The sequence below is a fragment of the Dama dama genome, chromosome 3, assembly GCF_033118175.1.
Source record: "Dama dama isolate Ldn47 chromosome 3, ASM3311817v1, whole genome shotgun sequence".
NCBI classification, from domain to species: domain Eukaryota; kingdom Metazoa; phylum Chordata; class Mammalia; order Artiodactyla; family Cervidae; genus Dama; species Dama dama.
In genome coordinates, this window is record NC_083683.1 from 45,930,876 (window position 1) to 45,950,664 (window position 19,789).

At 41.7% G+C, this 19,789-nt stretch overlaps 2 protein-coding genes across 2 annotated transcripts in view; one reads left to right on the forward strand and one right to left on the reverse strand.

Annotated features, from left to right (window-relative positions):
* Nucleotides 1–781, forward strand: part of FAM186A (family with sequence similarity 186 member A) — a 110,318-nt gene extending 109,537 nt beyond the window's left edge. Inside the window, exon 13 of the mRNA XM_061123902.1 lies at nucleotides 652–781. Within this exon, the coding sequence (XP_060979885.1) occupies nucleotides 652–781 (130 nt within the window). The remainder of the gene's footprint in view (nucleotides 1–651) is intronic.
* On the reverse strand, nucleotides 494–19,679 carry LOC133045695 (protein FAM53C-like). Its single transcript, XM_061127956.1, is given in 4 exon segments — nucleotides 494–3,295; nucleotides 3,297–3,968; nucleotides 3,970–4,593; nucleotides 19,568–19,679. Coding segments are annotated over 3 exon segments (1,179 nt in total). The 5' UTR covers nucleotides 4,381–4,593; nucleotides 19,568–19,679; the 3' UTR covers nucleotides 494–3,199.
* Nucleotides 19,680–19,789: the final 110 nt, after the last annotated feature.

The window sequence follows — 19,789 nt, forward strand, 5'->3', positions numbered from 1 at the left end:
AAACAGCAAATCAAAGTCACAATGAGATATCACCTCATATCTATCAGAATGGCTATTATCAAAAAGATCATAAACAACAAATGTTGGTGGTATGGAGAAAAGTGAACACTCAAACACTGCTGGTGGGAATGTAAACTGATGCACCACTGTGGAAAACAGGATGGAGTTTCCTCAAAAAACTAGAAACAGAACTACCATATGACCCAGCAATTACACCCCTGGGTATACATTAAAAAAAAAACAAAAACACTATTGAATCCTAACATTCATAGCAGCATTGTTTATAATAGCCAAGATATGGAAGCAACCAAGTGTCCATCAACAGATGAATAAAGAAGATGTGCCATATATATATACACACACACACACACACACACACACACACACACACACACACACAAATATGCATATACTAGAATACTAGTCAGCCATAACAAGGAATGAAATTTTGCTATTTGCAAGAACATGGATGGACTTGGAGGTTTTTTTTTTTTTTTTTTTTTTTATTCTAATAAAACTTTATTTTTTCAAACACAGCCACAGAGGCAGGACCTCATGTTTAACACACACAGACTTATGGATTTTTTTTTTAATATAAAACAAAGTTTACGAAAAAGTTTTTTCCACTTTTTATATTTGTAATCCCATTAGCACAGGGACTTTGGCAGCAGGTGGGAGTGAAGGGCAGCTGGAGCTGCCAGTGGGCAGTCACCGGGCACAGGAGGAGAGCACCAGCCTGGGAGTGGCTTCACTCACACACGCAGGAATACTCACCTACTGATCAGCCACACCACACACACAACACAGATGCAGATGTCTACCCAGGGTCAACCACTGCAGAGGTGTGTTCCACTCTGGGTAAGCCCAATATGTGAAAATCCAAATTGTCAAAACAGCTAAAGTAGAGGGAGGTTGCTTGCTTTACAAAAGAAGCAATCACAGGCTGCTTTTAAATGGTCAGCAGTCCAAATGCTTTGAAAAATAGCATTTGGTTTATACAGAACTGTTGGAACAGATCTACCGTGTAAAGCAAAATAAACCACTTCTCGAAAAGGCTTGTCCAAGGACCACAGGTACTTAGATTAGGAAGCAAAACAATAGCTCCAGCTAGTTTAACTTTCCAGATCTTAAAGTAATGGAATTCAAATATGGCATCTATAGACGTTCTCCCTTAGGGATGGTGCCCTAGGGCTTTGAGGAAGCCAGGTTGGAGGCAGAAATTATTGCCCTCACTTCTTCAGCTTTGGGCCTGCAGAGAACCCCCTGACATTACCAGTGGCCTATTGTAAGCTGGCACAATCTGCAGCAGAGAGCCCAGGGATGAGGATGCCCCAGGAGGAAAAGAAGCTGGTACCAGGGAAATTATGGCCTAAAGAGGGAGAACAGCCAAGGGAGGGATAAGACCAAGGAGGGGCAACTCCTGGGCTCACAGTTTCCTTGGATTCTCCAGAGAACCTCTCTCAGGCCCCTACAGACCTGGTAGCTCACTGGTACTCGTGCTAACTAGCAGGTGAAGGGAAGGAGTCCTGCAGGGGTAGAACCTCTAAAGGCAGGAGGCTGAAGAAGACATAGCCATCTCCTCGGGAGTGGAGGCAAGGATGCTAGGGCCTCACTGATGCGCCTATCCAACATGTGGGAGACCCAGAAAACCATAGGTTCAATTCCATAAGGAAGAAAACACATAGGTCCTCTTCCCTAACATGAGCAATTGGTTCCTACAAAACCCTGGGAAAATGTCCTTCTTCCAATAAACAGGAAGGGCAGGTCCAATTTGGTCCTGCAGGGTCTAAGCAAAGCTGGACAAAGCCTCAAAAGCCATTATGGCGGCAGCTTCAGTATGTATCTCCCCTGAAGCCAGCTCTATAGAGCTTCTGAAATCCTTAAACCCATCAGTGTGGCCACTGAGACCTGTTGCCCGGGCCCAAGTTGTGGGTGTGAAACAATAAAAGAAATTCAATCCAGCAACAACAAACTCCCAGCTGCTTCTCACAGTCTGCTTTACACATCTTCAGCCAATCCCTCAGTGAGCCTCAACCTCTCGGAGGTCTCTAAGGACCAATTAGAGGCAAATAAACATTTCCTGGCAGGAATGGAAGACAAGCAAACTAGTAAATGCTGACATCCCCTTCCTCTTTCTCAACCAACTCAGAAAAAATGGCTAGGCCCGGATCTTATAACGAGTTTCTCTACAGTCTGCTTCCAAAGGGCAGTGCTGGGGTGCACTCACCTATGCCTGCTGGGGACTGAACACTACTTCTGCTGCAGGTCAGCCTCCATACAGGGGCTTCCTTCCTTCTTCTTGACCCTCAAAGGGTCAAGTAAGTAGGAGGGAAAAGAGGTCCCATCAGTAGGGAGGGAAAGAAAGAGATGGAGCCCTTCAGCCCTGCCTTAATTGCCCACATGTGCTTGCATCTACTTAGTGAAGGAGACAGGCAAGTTGTATCCAGCCTTGGCAATCTGATGAGAAAAAAAAAGCCAGCTCAGAATCAATATGCAGCACTCTCTCCAGGCAATACTAGATCTATCTGGAGGAGGTGTGGGCCTGAGGAAAAGACCATTAGTTGAGGACCCCCAAATAGAATCCTTTGCAGAGCCACTGTTGCTAACAGATTACAAGCTTGCTTCCAGAGCTCCTTAGAGCCCCGACTCCTAGAACAAGCCTGCTATCCCGTGAAAACCCAAGATCCTGGGAGTACTGTGGTGCTCTGCTGTTAGGGAGCAACTGCCTTCCTTCCCTAAGGCTACCCAAACACACCTTTCCTCGAGCACTCTCATGCACTCACACACTCTCACACAATTTCTCCAAGGAGGCTGAATGAACCCCCCACCCTGGCCAAATTCTAAGACACAAGTGCCCTGTGAAGCAAAGGGGCTAGTGAAATTCCCCGAGCTGGGGTCAGCAGACCCCTTCCGTCCCTGCCCATTGCTTTCTCGGTGGCAGGGATACTCACACTCAGGGCCGCCATGGGAAGGGTCTGCTCTGGGGCTGTCCCTCCCGCCACCAGCTCCGTTTATCTTGTCCCGGCCAGTCTCTCGGCATGGTTGAGCTTCCTGGAGCAAGAAGATTTCCGGCTGCCCTGAGTCGGAGCCCTCCATTCACCCCCATTCCCAGGCTGGGCCCCCGGCCTTGGGACCTCGACACTTGTTAGTAGCCGTAAGAGAGTCAGTCTGTGTAGCCCCAGGAAGTAGCCTCTCAGTTTTAGTTCTCCTCAATCAGATTCAAGTCCAGGTCCCCAAAGTCCTGCTGGCACAGTGTCCGCTTGCTCAGCGCCTGCCGCCCCCACCGCACGGCCCCCCTCCTCTCCCTCTTCGCTTTCACTCAGCACCTGGGAGGAACCCCCAGTGGGGCTGCAGGAAGCAGAGAGGGGTGGGGGGCTGCAGGCCATGAACCATGGTGGAGAGATACTGCTGCCTTCCCGGGCTGTTTCTTGGAGACAGAGACCTCCTGAGTATGGTTTCTGATTCATCTTGTCGAAGTCCAAGGAAGGCCGCAGCCGCCGAGGGTCCTCCTCGTGACGCCGCTTGCCCCCAGCTTTGCGGGCATCAAGATCACAAGGCTGTGAGCAGCTTCGGGGAAGATTGCGCAGGCCTCGAGGTCGCCAGGGCAGCTCTGGGGAGGATGCAGGGGAGCTCCGGGCAGAGGGCAAGAAGCGGCTTGCCTGTGGGCCCAGGCTGGGCGACAGGGAGAAGCGGCGTTGGGGTGGGCAAGGTGACAGGGACTCAGCGTCACTCTCCCAGGAGCCACTTTGCGGGGAGGCAGCAGAGGGATGAGAGGAATCTTGGGCTAGGGCCAGGCTGAAGAAAGGGGGGCTGTAGGGTCTGTGGGCCGGGGCACATTGAGAAGAGGCACTGGGAGCTTGGAGGAACCTGAGGCTGGAGACCCGCTTCGGGGGGCTCTGGTGAGGCACCTGCGGCCCACGCCCTCCACCACTGCCCCGGTGCTTGATGGGAGTCCACAGCTTGGAGGGGGGCGGGCCGCCATGCTGGCTGCCAGCGAGACAGGTCCACGGGCTCTGAGAATGAGCGGCAGTGCCTCTTGGATGGAGGGGCAGGGGGCACAGGAAGCTTTTCTGGGTCTGGGGGCTCAGGGCTTAGGACTTGGGAGAGGGACTGCTCCTGTGGGGAACTTCCCGGGCTGGGTGGTCTGAGGGGCAGGCTCAAGCCTGAGGGGTGGTAGCTGAGGTTGAGGCTATCCTGGAACTCGGCACAGGAACGGTGGGGCAGGCCCCTCCAGGAAGCACCTTCAGACACACGCTGAAGAGGGTTCCCACAGTCGGAGATGTCTGCATGATCAGGCAAAGGCAGACTGATGCTGAAGCGTGTGCATTTCAGCTCATCCAGAGTCTGCTTCTGTAGCTGCTCAGTGATCAGGGTTATCATGATTCTCCCCGGGATTTGACTTGCACACTTTGGAGCGAATGATGGATGTCTTCCCTGTTGTTCTTCCAGACCTCACTCGTGAGCCGTCTTCTGCCACTGCAGCACCATTCTAGCACCATCAGGACTTCCCTCTCCAGTCATGCCTGCTGAGTCGCGGCTCCTCCAGTTCCCAGGGCCGCGGCCGGAGCAGCTCTCGACTTGGAGGTTTTTATGCTTAATGAAATGTCAGACAGAGAAGACGAATATTTTATTTTATCACTTTTATGTGGACTCTAAAAAATAAAGCTAGTGAATATAACAAAAAAGAAACAAACTCATAAATATAGAGAACAAACTGCTGGTCACCAGTGGGAAGACGGAAGTAGAGAGGGGCAAGACAGGGTTAGGGGATTGAGAGCTACAAACTACTATGTATAAAATAAATAAACTACAAAGATATATTATACAGCACAAGGAATATAGCCAATACCTTAAAATAATTATAAATGGAGTATAACCTTTAAAAATTGGGAATCACTATGTTATACACCTGAAACTTATTTAATATCATAAATCAACTATATTTCAATTAAAAATATGAATAAAATAAAAAACATATGACAAAAGAAAAACCAAAAAGAAAAAAATATGCTTTTTGAGAGACACTTAAGAAAAATTAAGAAATAAGCCACAGACTGGGAGAAAATACTTTTAAAGCATGTATCTGACAAAAGATTTGTATCCAGAATATATAAATAATTTTTACAACTCAATAGGACAAATAATCTGATTAATAAATGGGCAAAAGATTTGAATAGATACTCTATCAACAAAGATATATGAAATGCAAATAAGCACATGAAATGATTTGCATCATTAGTTATTAGGGAAATGCAAATTAACCACAATGAGGTATCATCCCACCCACTAGAACAACTAAAATTAAAAAGATCAACAATACTAAGTGCAGTAGAGGATGAGGAGCAACCAGAACTCACACATTCCTAGTGGGGATGCAAAATATTGCATTCACTTTGGAAAATCTGGTGGGTTTTTAAAAAGTTAAATGCACACTGCAATGCAACTCACTCCTAAGCAATTCTACTCCTAAGTATATACCCTAGAGAAATAAAAAACAATGTCAATATGGACTGGCATTTAACTTGTATGTAAACATTCATAGCAGTTTTATTCAAAATAGGCCCCAACTAGAAATAACTCAAAGGTCCAATAACTAGTGAATCAATAAATTGTGATATATCCATACAATGCAATATACTACTTAGTTTTAAAAGGAATGAACCACTGAGAGAACATGGATAATCTCAAAAGCATTATATTAAGTGAAAGAAGCCAGAGACAGACACAAAAGACTATGAACATTTACATAAAATTCTAGTAAAGTCAATTGCAATGACATGCATTTTCCTGGTGGTACAGTGGCTAAGACTCCGTATACCCAATGCAGGAGGACGGAGTTCATATTCCTGGTCAGGGAACTAGATGCCACATACCACAACTAAGGGTTCCCATGCTGCAATGAAGATCCTGCGTGTCCCAACTAAGAGCTGGCACAGCCAAATAAGTAAATATTTTTTTAAAAACTGCAATGACAGAAAACAGATCAGTGGTTGCCTGGGGCAGGGGTAAGAGACTGTGGGAGAGACTGAATACAAAGGGTAACAGAAACATCTGCATGGTCATGGTGGTTACACTGCTGTACACATTTGTCAAAACCACATTGAAATGTATACTTAAAACTGATGACTTTTAATGTATGTAAAACATAACCTTAATAAGGCTGATTTTTAAAAAATGGTCCTCTTCCTTTACAGGAATCAGAGATTTAGGTTAGACATAAGAGATCTCTGATCATGGAACATTATTAAAGATTTCCTTTCCTTGACAATTTTTAAGAATGAAGAAGAGAAGGCCAATGACTCAACTAGAATAGATTTTTTTAAGGCAAAGAATAAATGATACACTTATCTATATATTATATATGACATATGTATTATCTATTATCTAGCAAATATTTATTGGATTCTAAAAATATTTAGATAAGAACCACAATATTTCTTAAATTTTCACCCTTCTTTAAAGTTAGAAAAAAAAACTCAGAGAGTTTAATTATTTCATATATGGTTATCAGAATGATTCCTTATGGGCCTACCCAAAAAGGCAAATTTAAATAATATTTTAATATAAATATATAAAGCTTTTAGTTTCAATTAAGTCATAGTGTATCATATGACTACAAACCTTTTACATTATTAAAAATTTTCCCCTGATTTTTCTCTATATCTAATTTAAAATAGTTATTCCTGGAAAATAACATGTAACATACTAAGACCTCTGAGGTGTTTTACTCTATACATTCTCCTAACGTAATCTCATCCTTTTCAAGGTCCTTTGTTACCATCTGTGTGCTGATGATTTTTTACCTATATAGTTCAGAAACAAGATTCAAGGTTTTCTGAGGCTTTTTATATAATTGGAAAATTAAGAAATTAAGAAAATTAAGTTCACACAATTTAAGAAAATTGATATAGCTCTTCAAATACAGAATTCTTAGGGTTTGCCTTAGAGCCATGAAAGAAGCCTTTGCAAGAGACCTGAAGATTAACTTCATCAGCTTCACAGCAAATCTGCCTCTGCTATAGCTATATCTTATGAATAGATTTCCCTTAGCAACTATGGAGCTATCCTCCAGCTGCCTACTAGATCTCTCTCCTTTTAAGTCCCCATGTGCACAGTTGAACTTGGTTTCTGCTTTCTACTCTCCCACCATCACCATGAGGAACTTGCTAGTTTTCCTGGATTCTCCAGATCAGGAAATAGCACCGACATTCATCCAGTTTCACAAGTTATCTCCATACTCGAGCAAATCGTCAAGCCTTGACAATTCATCTTCCAAATAATTTGACATTCACATTTCTCCAATTCATCTTTTCTCAAACTCCAGTCCTAATCTAGTTAAGATCATCAACTTCTCTTACCTAGACTAGTCCAACAGTCACCTAGTGTGTCTCCTAGCTTCCAGTTTTGCCACCTTCTAAACTGTTCTTCATGTTGCAACTGGTTATCTTTCCTGATATTCATCTGATCATATCATTCCCTGGCCTCAAACACTATACTGTGCAAACTTCAATATGTGTAAGAAATTACTTGGCATTGTTGTTTAAAAAAACATAGATTTAAGGACTTTACCCCAGTGATTTTGATTCAGTAGGTTTGGAGTAGAATATAGGAGAAGGGATTTTCAGTAAGATTTCTAATTGATTCTGAGGTAGGTAATCCATACTTTAAGGCACAACATTTATTGGCTCCCCAGTTCTCCTACAATAGACTTCAAATTCCTTAATATGTCTTTCAATACCTGGTAAAAACCTGGCCCCTGCTTACCTTTCTGGTTTTATCGATGACTATTACCTCTTATCCTCTAGGGTTAAGCTCTTTTGAAAAATTTCCACATTTTTAAAGAAAGCATAGCCCAACTACACTTTGTTCAGTTCAGTCGCTCAATCATGTCCAACTCTTGCGACCCCATGCACTGCAGCACACCAGGCCTCCCTGTCCATCGCCAACTCCCGGAGTTTGCTCAAACTCATGTCCATCGAGTCGGTGATGCCATCCAACCATCTCATCCTCTGTCGTCCCCTTCTCCTCCCGCCTTCAGTCTTTCCCAGCATCAGGGTCTTTTCAAGTGAGTCAGTTCTTCACATCAGGTGGCCAAAGTATTGGAGTTTCAGCTTCAGCATCACTCCTTCCAATGAATAGTCAGGATTGATTTCCTTTAGGATTGACTGGTTGGATCTCCTTGCAGTCCAAGGGACTCTCAAGAGTCTGCTCCAACATCACAGTTCAAAAGCATCAATTCTTCAGCACTCAGCTGTCTTCACAGTACAACTCTCACATCCATACATGACTACCGGAAAAACCATAGCTTTGACTAGACGGACCTTTGTTGGCAAAGTAATGTCTCTGCTTTTTAATATGCTGTCTAGGTTGGTCATAACTTTTCTTTTCCAAGGAGCAAGGTCATTCCTTTTCCAAAAAGCAAGCATCTTTTAATTTCATGGCTGCAGTCACCATCTGCAGTGATTTTGGAGCCCAAGAAAATAAACTCTCACTTTTTCCACTGTTTCCCCATCTATTTGCCATGAAGTGATGGGACCAGATGACACGATCTTAGTTTTCTGAATGTTGAGTTTTAAGCCAACTTTTTTACTCTCCTCTTTCACTTTCATCAAGAGGCTCTTTAGTTCTTCGCTTTCTGCCATAAGGGTGGTCTCATCTTCATATCTGAGGTTATTGATATTTCTCCTGGCAATCTTGATTCCAGCTTGTGCTTCATCCAGTCCAGCGTTTCTCATGATATACTCTGCATCTAAGTTAAATAAGCAGGGTGACAATATACAGCCTTGATGTACTCCTTTTCCTATTTGGAACCAGTTGTTCCATGTCCAGTTCTAACTGTTGCTTCCTGACCTGCATACAGATTTCTCAAGAGGCAGGTCAGGTGGTCTGGTATTCCCATCTCTTTCAGAATTTTCCACAGTTTATTGTGATCCACACAGTTAAAGGCTTTGGCATACTCAATAAAGCAGAAGTAGATATTTCTCTGGAACTCTCTTGCTTTTTCGATGATCCAGTAGATGTTGGCAATTTGATCTCTGGTTCCTCTGCCTTTTCTAAATCCAACTTGAACATCTGGAAGTTCATGGTTCTTGTACTGTTGAAGCCTGGCTTGGAGAATTTTGAGCATTACTTCACTAGCGTGTGAGATGAGTGCAATTGTGCAGTAGTTTGAGCATTCTTTGGCATTGCCTTTCTTTGTGATTGGAATGAAAACTGACCTTTTCCAGTCCTGTGGCCACTGCTGAATTTTCCAAATTTGCTGGCATATTGAGTGCAGCACTTTCACAGATCATCTTTTAGGATCTGAAATAGCTCAACTGGAATTCCATCACCTCCACTAGCTTTGTTCATAGTAATGCTTCCTAAGGCCCACTTGACTTTGCATTCCAGAATGTCTGGCTCTAGGCTGGTGATCACACCATCGTGATTATCTGGGTCATGAAGATCTTTTATCTGGGTCGTGAAGATCTTTTTTGTATAGTTCTTCTCCTGTCTATCTATCCTTTCAGTGAACCAACCAAACACACACCCCTCTATCTTTCTTTATGTGTATATATATTTATATTTACTTGGCTGTGCCAGGTCTTAGCTGTAGCATGCAGGATTTTTCATCTTTGTTGCAACAGATGGGATCTTTAGTTGCAACATGCAAACTCCTAGCTGGGACATGTTGGATTCAGCTCTCTAATCAGTGATTGAACCTGGGCCCCCTGCACTGAACCACCAAGGAAGTCCCCCTCCAATCAATTTTCTTTTTATTAGAATGTTGATAAATAGAATACATTTTGTCCAGAGTATTTTTAAATGACTGACTTATTTTATTTCAGATACTGAATTGCAACTGATGACAGTGCCAAATAATGACTTCAGGAAAATTTTCTAACAAATCTGTGACTACTCAAGATTTCCTTCCCACTATTGTACAAGCATCATTAGAATAAAATGAAATTAAGTTTGTTTTTTAATATTATCAAAGCCACAATCATCTAAAGTTAGGACAATAATGTATTAGAAATACACTCTTTGTGGCTGACATAAATTCTTTTAAAGCAACACATACCATTACCAATACAGAAATTGATTCAGCTGTGTACTAGAGAGAAATCACAAGGTGTTTTCTACAAAAGTGTAGATGTTTGATCAATTATAGCACTTGTTTAGCATTTCCTTCTATAATATTTTTAAATATCTTCATAGAATTTCTTTTGCAATATGGAATAAAGGATGGGCACAATGAAGGACAGAAATGGCAAAGACCTAATATAAACAGAAGAAATTAAGAAGAGGTGGCAAGAATACACAGAAGAACTATACAAAAAAGGTCTTAATGATCTGGATAACCATGGTGGTGTGGTCACTCACCTACAGCCAGACATCCTGGAGTGGATGAAGTCAAGTGGGCCTTAGGAAGCATTACTACGAACAAAGCTAGTGGAAGCAAATTTGGAAAACTCACAGTGGCCACAGGGCTGGAAAAGGTCAGTTTTCATTCCAATCCCAAAGAAGGCAATGCCAAAAAATGTTCAAATTACCCTACGATTTTCCTCATTTCACATACTAGTAAGGAAGTATTTGTTGTTTCATTGTGTCCAGCTCTTTGCAACCCCATGGACTATAGCCTGCCAGGCTCCTCTGTCCATGGGATTCTCCAGGCAAGAATACTGTCCATTTCTTTCTCCAGGGGATATTCCCAACCCAGGGAGTGAACCCTGGTCTCCTATACTGCAGGCAGATTCTTTATTATCTGAGCCAAGTAAGGTTATGCTCAAAATCCCTCAAGCTAGGCTTCAGCAGTATGTGAACTGACAACTTCCAGATATACAAGTTGGGTTTAGAAAAGGCAGAGATCAAAATTGCCTGATCAAAATCAGAGATCAAATTGCCAACATTGGTTGGATCATAGGAAAAGCAAAGGAATTCCAGAAAAACATCTACTTCTGCTTTATTGACTATGCGAAAGCCTTTGACTATGTGGACCACAACAAACTGTGGAAAATTATTAAGGAGATGGGAATACCAGGCTACCTTATCTGTCTCCTGAAAAATCTGAACACAAGTCAAGAAGCAACAGCTAGAACCCGATATGGAACAACTGATCAGTTCAAAATTGGGAAAGAGTACCACAACAAGGCTGTATATTGTCAGCCTGCTTATTTAACTTGTATTGCATAGAACTTACATCATGGGAAATGCCGGGCTGGATGAATCACAAGCTACAATCAAGATTGCCAGAAGAAATATCAACAACCTCCGATATGCAGATGTTATCACTCTAATGGCAGAAAGTGAAGAGGAACTAAAGAGCCTCTTGATGAAAGTGAAAGAGGAGAGTGAAAAAGCTAGTTTGAAACTCAACATTCAAAAAACTAAGATCATGGCATCTGGTCCCATCACTTCATGGTAAATAGATGGGGAAAAAAGTGGAAGCAGTGACAGACTTTATTTTCTTGGGCTCCAAAATCACTGCAAATGGTGACAGCAGCCACAAAATTAAAAGATGTTTGCTTCTTAGAAGGAAAGGTATGACAAACCTAGACAGTATATTAAAAAGCAGAGACATCTCTTTGCTGACAAAGGTCTGTCAAGTCAAAGCTATGGTTTTTCTAGTAGTCATGTTCACATGTGAGAGTTGGACCATAGGAAATGCTGAGCATGTAAGAATTGATGCTTTTGAACTGTGGTATTGGATAAGACTCTTGAATTTCCTTTGACTGCAAGGAGATCAAACCAGTCAATCCTGGTTCTTTGATTCTATGGATTCAAATTCAATTGATATTTAAATACTCAATATTAAATATGGAAATCCTGAATATTCATTGGAAGGACTGATGAAGCTGAAGCTTCAGTACTTTGGCCATCTGATGTGAAGAGCCAACTCATTGGAAATGATGCTGATGCTGGGAAAGACTGAAGGCAAAAGAAGAGGGTGGCAGAGCATGAGATGGTTAGAGAGCATCATCGACTCAATGGACATGAGTTTGAGCAAACTCCAGGAGATAGTGGAAGAGAGAGGAGACTGGTGTACTGTAGTCCAGGGGGTTGCAAAGAGTCAGACAGGACTTAGTGACTGAGCAACAACAACTGCTATTCTTGTGTTTTCATTTTCTTTGGATAAATATCCCAAAGTGGAATTGTTGTATCATATAGTAGGTCTATTTTTAACTATTTGAGAAACCTCCATACTATTTTCCACAGTGGTTGCATCAACTTCAGTTCAGTTCAATTGCTCAGTCATGTCCAACTCTTTGTGACCCCATGGACTGTGACCCCATGGAAGCACAATACTTCCCCATCGATCACCAACTCCTAAAGCTTGCTCAAACTCATGTCGATCGAGTCAGTGATGCCATCCAACCATCTCATCCTCTGTCATCCCCTTCTCCTCCTGCCTTCAATCTTTCCCAGCATCAGGCTCTTTTCCAATGAGTCAGATCTTTGCATCAGGTGGCCAAAGCACTGGACTTTCAACTTCAGCATCAGTTCTTCCAAAGAATATTCAGGACGGATCTCCTTTAGGAATGACTGGTTGGATCTCCTCGTAGTCCAAGTGACTCTCAACATTTCCACAAATGTTCACAAGTGTTCCCTTTTCTCCACATTTCACCAGCACTTGTTATTTCTTGTCTTTTTGATATAGACATTCTACCACGTGTGAGGTGATATCTCATTGTGGTTTCAGTTTGGACTTCCCTAATGATTAATGCCAAAGATTGAGAAACTCTATACAGTCAGCAAAAACAAGACCAGGAGCTAACTGTGGCTCAGATCATGAATTCCTTATTGCCAAATTCAGACTGAAATTGAAGAAAGTAGGAAAAACCACTAGACCATTCAGGTATGACCAAAATCAAATCCCTTACGATTATACAGTGGAAGTGAGAAATAGATTTAAGGGACTAGATCTGATAGACAAAGTGCCTGATAAACTATGGACAGAGGTTCATGACATTGTACAGGAGACAGAGATTAAGACCACCCCCATGGAAAAGAAATGCGAAAAAGCAAAACAGCTGTCTGAGGAGGCCTTACAAATAGCTGAGAAAAGAAGAGAAGTGAAAAGCAAAGGAGAAAAGGAAAGATATTCCCATTTCAATGCAGAGTTCCAAAGAATAGCAAGGAGAGATAAAAAAGCCTTCCTCAGCGATCAATGCAAAGAAATAGAGGAAAACAATAGAATGGGAAAGACAGAGATCTCTTCAAGAAAATCAGAGCTACCAAGGGAGCATTTCATGCAAAGATGGGTTGAATAAAGGACAGAAATGGTATGGACCTAACAAAAGCAGAAAATATTAAGAAGAGGTGGCAAGAAAACAAAGAAGAACTGTACAAAAAAGATCTTCATGACCCAGGTAATCCTGATGGTGTGATCACTCACCTAGAACCAGACATCCTGGAATATGAAGTCAAGTGGGCCTTAGAAAGCCTCACTACGAACAAAGCTAGTGGAGATGATGTATTTCCAGTTGAGCTATTCCAAATCCTAAAAGATGATCTGTGAAAGTGCTGCACTCAATATGCCAGCAAATTTGGAAAATTCAGCAGTGGCCACAGGACTGGAAAAGGTCAGTTTTCATTCCAATCGCAAAGAAAGGCAATGCCAAAGAATGCTCAAAGTACTGCACAATTGCACTCATCTCACACGCTAGTAAAGTAATGCTCAAAACTCTCCAAGCCAGGCTTCAGCAATACATGAACCGTGAACTTCCAGATGTTCAAGCTGGTTTTAGAAAAGGCAAAGGAACCACAGATCAAATTGTCAACATCCACTGGATCGTTGAAAAAGCAGAGAGTTCCAGAAAAACATCTATTGTTGCTTTATTGAGTATGCCAAAGCCTTTAACTGTGTGGATCACAATAAACTGTGGAAAATTCTGAAAGAGATGGGAACACCAGATCACCTGACCTGCCTCTTGAGAAATCTGTATGCAGATCAGGAAGCAACGTTAGAACTGGACATGGAACAACAGACTGGTTCCAAATAGGAAAAGGAGTACGTCAAGGCTGTATATTGTCACCCTGCTTATTTAATTAATATGCAGAGTACATCATGAGAAACGCTGGGCTGGAAGAAGCACAAGCTGGAATCAAGATTGCTGGGAGAAATATCAATCACCTCAGATATGCAGATGACACCACCCTTATGGCAGAAAGTGAAGAGGAACTAAAAAGCCTCTTGATGAAAGTGAAAGAGGAGAGAGAAAAAGTTGGCTTAAGGCTCAACATTCAGAAAACTAAGATCGTGGCATCTGGTCCCATCACTTCATGGGAAATAGATGGGGAAACATTGGAAACAGTGTCAGACTTTTTTTTGGCTCCAAAATCACTGCAGTTGGTGATTGCAGCCATGAAATAAAAGACGCTTACTCCTTGGAAGCAAAGTTATGACCAACCTAGATAGCATATTCAAAAGCAGAGACATTACTTTGCCAACAAATGTCCATCTAGTCAAGGCTATGGTTTTTACAGTGGTCATGTATGGATGTGAGAGTTGGACTGTGAAGAAAGCTGAGCGCTGAAGAACTGATGCTTTTGAACTGTGGTGTTGGAGAAGACTCTTGAGAGTCTCTTGGACTGCAAGGAGATCCAACCAGTCCATCCTAAAGGAGACCAGTCCTGGGTGTTCATTGGAAGGACTGATGCTGAAGCTGAAACTCCAATACTTTGGCCACCTCCTGCGAAGAGTTGACTCATTAGAAAAGACCCTGATGTTGGGAGGGATTGGGGGCAGGAGGAGAAGGGACAACAGAGGATCTGATGGCTGGATGGCTTCATCGACTCGATGGACATGAATTTGAGTAAACTCCGGGAGTTGGTGATGGATAGGGAGGCCTGGCGTGCTGTGATTCATGGGGTCACTGAGTCGGACACGACTGAGCAACTGAACTGAACTGAATGATTAATGCTGTGCATCTTTTTATGAACCTGTTTACCTTCTGTATGTCTTCTATTGAACAGTGTGTATTCAAATCTTCAACCTATTTTTAACTGACCTTTATTTGCTATTGAGTTGTATGAGTTTTTTTATACATTTCGGTCGGGTATTACCTCATTATCAGATATATATTATCTCCCATTCAGTAAGTTGCTTTTTCATTTTGTTGATGGTCTCCTTAGCTGTGTAGAAGCTTTTTAGTATGATGTAGTCCTATATAATTTTGATTTTGTGGCTTTTGCTTTTGGTGTCAGATTCAAAAAATCATCAACAGACCTGTCAAGGAGCTTACTGTCTGTGTTTTTTCTTCTGGGAGTTTTATGGCTTCAGGTTTTACATTAAAATCTTTAATGTCTTTGAATTAATTTTCGTTTATGGTGTAAGACAGTTTCCTCAACACCATTTACTAAACAGATAATCCTTTCCCCATTACATATTACTGGTACCTTTGTCATAAGTTAATTGACCATTTATGCATGGGTTTATTTCTGGGTTCTTTATTCTGTTCCATTGATCTACATGTCTATTTTTAGGCCAATGCCATACTGTTTTAATTATAAAAGATTTATAATATAAAGTCAGGGAGTGTATTGTCTCCAGCTTTGTTCTTGTTTCTCAAGATTACTTTGGTTATTCAGTTGTGGGTTTTTCTTTTGTTTGTTTGGTTTGGTTTTGGTGTGGTTCCATTTAAACTTTAAGAGTACTTCCATTCCTTTGAAAAATGCCATTGAGAATTTGATAAGGATCACACTGAATCTCTAGATTGCTTTGGATTGTATGGACATTTTAAGAATACTGATTTTTCCAATCCATGAGCCCAGAATATGTTTCCATTTATCTGTGTCTTCTTCCATTTCTTTTGTTAATGTTTTATAGTTTTCAATATATAGGTTTTCCCCCTCCTTGATTAAATTTATTCCTATTTTATTCTTTTTGATGCAGTTGTAAATGGGATTATTTTCTTCATTTCTCTTTCTGATATTACATTGCCAGTGAAAGGAACTGCAACAGACTTTGTGTATTGATTTTGTAGCCTGTAACTTTACTGAACATATTTATTAGTTCTAGTAGTTTTTTAATGGAGTCTTTGGCATAAATTTTAAACTAAAATACTGTGTCTATACCTGTACCTTCAGTGTGACTTGCTATTTCTTGACTATCTACTATCAGTTTTAATTATTTTTCCAATAATATCTCACAACAATCAGACTATGAATAAATGCTTAATTACAATTTGATTCAGCAAACAAGATGTTCACGTCACTGCCAAAGAAGTGTAGTTCAGACATGGATGCTGACTGACATTTTTGGTTTCAGTTCAGTCGCTCAGTCATGTCCAACTCTTTGCAAAGCCATGGACTGCAGCACGCCAGGCCTCCCTGTCCATCGCCAGCTCCTGGAGTTTACTCAAACTCATGTCCACTGAAGCGGTGATGTCATCCATCCACCTCATCCTCTGTCGTCTCCTTCTCCTCCCGCCTTCAATCTTTCCCAGCATCAGGGTCTTTTCAAATGAGTCAGTTTTTCACATCAGGTGGCCAAAGTATTGGAGTTTCAGCTTCAGCATCAGTCCTTCCAATGAATATTCAGGACTGATTTCCTTTAGGATTGACCAGTTGGATCTCCTTGCTGTCCAAGAGACTCTCAAGAGTCTTCTGCAACACCACAGTTCAAAAGCATCAATTCTTCAGTGCTTAGCTTTCTTTATAGTCCAACTCTCACATCCATACATGACTACTGGAAAAACCATAACTTTGACTAGACAGACCTTTGTTGGCAAAGTAATATCTCTGCTTTTTAATATGTTGTCTAGGTTGGTCATAGCTTTTTTTCCAAGGAGCAAGCATCTTTTAATTTCATGGCTGCAGTCACCATCTGCAGTGATTTTGAAGCCCAAAAAGATAAAGTCTCTCACTGTTTCCACTGTTTCCCCATCTATTGCCCATGAAGTGATGGGACCAGATTCCATGATCTTAGATTTCTGAATGTTGAGTTTTAAGCCAACTTTTTCACTCTCTTCTTTCACTTTCATCAAGAGGCTCTTTAGTTCTTCTTTGCTTTCTGCCATAAGGGTGGTGTCATCTGCGTATCTGAGGTGATTGATATTTCTCCTGGCAGTCTTGATTCCAGCTTGTGCTTCTTCCAGCCCAGTGTTTCTCATGATGTACTCTGCATAGAAATTAAATAAGCAGGGTGACAATATACAGCCTTATCGTACTCCTTTCCCAATTTGGAACCAGTCTGCTGTTCCATGTCCATTTCTAACTGTTGCTTCTTGACCTGCATACAGATTTCTCAGGAGGCAGGTCAGGTGATCTGGTATTCCCATCTCTTTCAGAATTTTCCACAGTTCATTGTGATCCACACAGTCAAAGGCTTTGGCATAGTCAATAAAGCAGAAGTAGATGTTTCTCTGGAACTCTCTGGCTTTTTCAATGATCCAATGGATGTTGGCAATTTGATCTCTGGTTCCTCTGCCTTTTCTAAATCCAGCATGAACATCTGGAAGTTCACAGTTCTTGTACTGTTTAAGCCTGGCTTGGAGAATTTTGAGCATCACTTTGCCAGGGTGTGAGATGAGTGCAATTGTGCGGTAGTCAGAGCATTCTTTGGCATTGCCTTTCTTCGGGAATGGGATGAAAACTGACCTTTTTTGTTTTACTAAGTAGTAAGACAAAAGAAAAACAGTGAACTTCACTGTTGGGAGCTTCATTCATATATCAATGACATGAGCAACTGCTTTATGGAACTGCATAATAACTTTTGAATACTGGAAAAATACTTAAACTTTTTGTACTACTCAAAATGTTAAGGCCACAGATTTGATACACTGTTAAGTATTAATATTTTCTCCATGAGCCTACTGGTTTTTTGTAAATAAAGCACTATCAGAACATAATTATGCCCATTTATATGTAAAAGTTGAGTAGTTGTGACAAAGACCATATGTACTAGAAGGCCTTAAATATTTACTAATAAGCTGTTTACAGAAAAAATTGCCAACAGTTGGTCTAGAAAATGAATACAGCAAGAAACCAAGCCTTTGTTTGTAGTATTTGCCAATTTCCATGTGTAAATACTCCTACTGCAGCCAATATCATGCTACAAACGAGACAAGCACACGAACATGAATAGAGTTGGGAAGAAACACATACAACGTTATACAGTATATTTCCATCCTACAGATAAGTAGACAATGTTTAGAGTTATTAGTAAAATGAAGTAAAGAACAGTGACATTTTGAGCATTTATTACCTCTTAACATACTTGTTAGTTTATATAATTTGACTTTTAATAGTGGTTATGCTTAACTACTGACTCATAAAAATCCCTCCAAATACAGAGATCAATCTTAGGTGCCTGTCCATGGGATCATCCCAGAAAGAATACTGGAGTTGGTTACCATTTCCTCCTCCAAGGGATCTACCCTACCCAGGGATCAAATCCACATCTCCTGCAGCTCTTGCACTGCTGGATTCTTTTAACCACTGAGCCACGTGGAATCCCCAGTAATCAGTCCTGCAAACTAGTAAAAGCCAATTGTGGCATACAACTAACTCTATTACCAAGAAGGCACTTAATGAGGTGTAAGAGAACAAGTAGTAATTTGCCTAATTGGTAAGTGGATGAGTCAAGACTGAAATCTAGGTCCAAAATTCTGACCTCAGTTAGTCTTCCTAATTTCTTTAGCAGAGAATAAGGACCTTTATTGGGTTGTTAAAAAAAAAATGGAGACGGGTAATTTATTAAAGGAACGCCACACCTAATGGGATGCATTTTCTTAAGTAACATCCTATATATTTGCTAGGACTCTTAAGAAAACTGGCAGGTAGCATGGGAATATGAGTCTTGATGTTTGATACCTATCCACAGTTAGGCTAGGCTGGGTATTTGAAAGAACAAAACAAGTGACTGGTCTATAGAAATCGTCCTTAACTAACTGCTTTGCATGTGTGGGTGCTAAGTCGCTTCAGTCAGGTCGGACTCTGCTACCTATGGACTACCCACCAGGCTCCTCCCCATGGGATTCTCCAGGCAAGTATACTGGAGTGGGTTGCCATTTCCTCTTGCAGGGGACCTTCCCAACTCAGGGATCGAACCACTGTCTCTTCCATCCCCTGCATTGGAAGGCGGGTGTTTTTTTTTTTTTTTACCACTAGTGCCACCTGGGAAGCCCCTTAACTGCTTTAGGAAGTGTAAATACAGGTGTTTCCCACCACTTATAGCCGCTTATAGTACTTATCAAGCTACTTGAATTCCGAAAACTGCAGAAAACTTGTAGTTTGAACTTGACTACACCTGGGGTGCAAGAAAAGTAAAAGATACTCTGGAAGGGCATTCATGCAGCCCACACGTACCTGGGGCAAAATCTAGGGCCAGGAAGGCTAAGTGTTAGGCCTCCTAACGAACTCTCAACGTTTAGAGCAGAGCTCTAAATGAAGGAATAATAACGGCTAGAGCTGCAGGAGAACTTGGGAGACCTGCCTTTGTCCAACCCCTTCATTTACACGAAGAAACTGTGCTCTAGTCAGGTGAAACAATTTGGCGTTAAGCGGTTGAGCCAGGATTAATTTATAGCTCTTTCCACTACACCCTAAGGTCTCCTTTAAAACACCCTCCCTGCACAGAACTTACCCCAAAAGTTCCAAGAACCTGCTTGGTGACTGGCCTACACTTGAACCAGGACAAAACTTTTAGTCGCTCTTGAGTCAAAAACTGTGGCAGCTAGGAGTCAAAGGGTTAAAACCAAAGCACAGAAGCACTGAGCTCTAGGCCGTGCAGGTGCGTGCTCTCCTCAGAAAGCAAAGAGTTTAGAAACAGTCCCAGGAAAATGCAGCCACGCCCTTCACGGCGCCT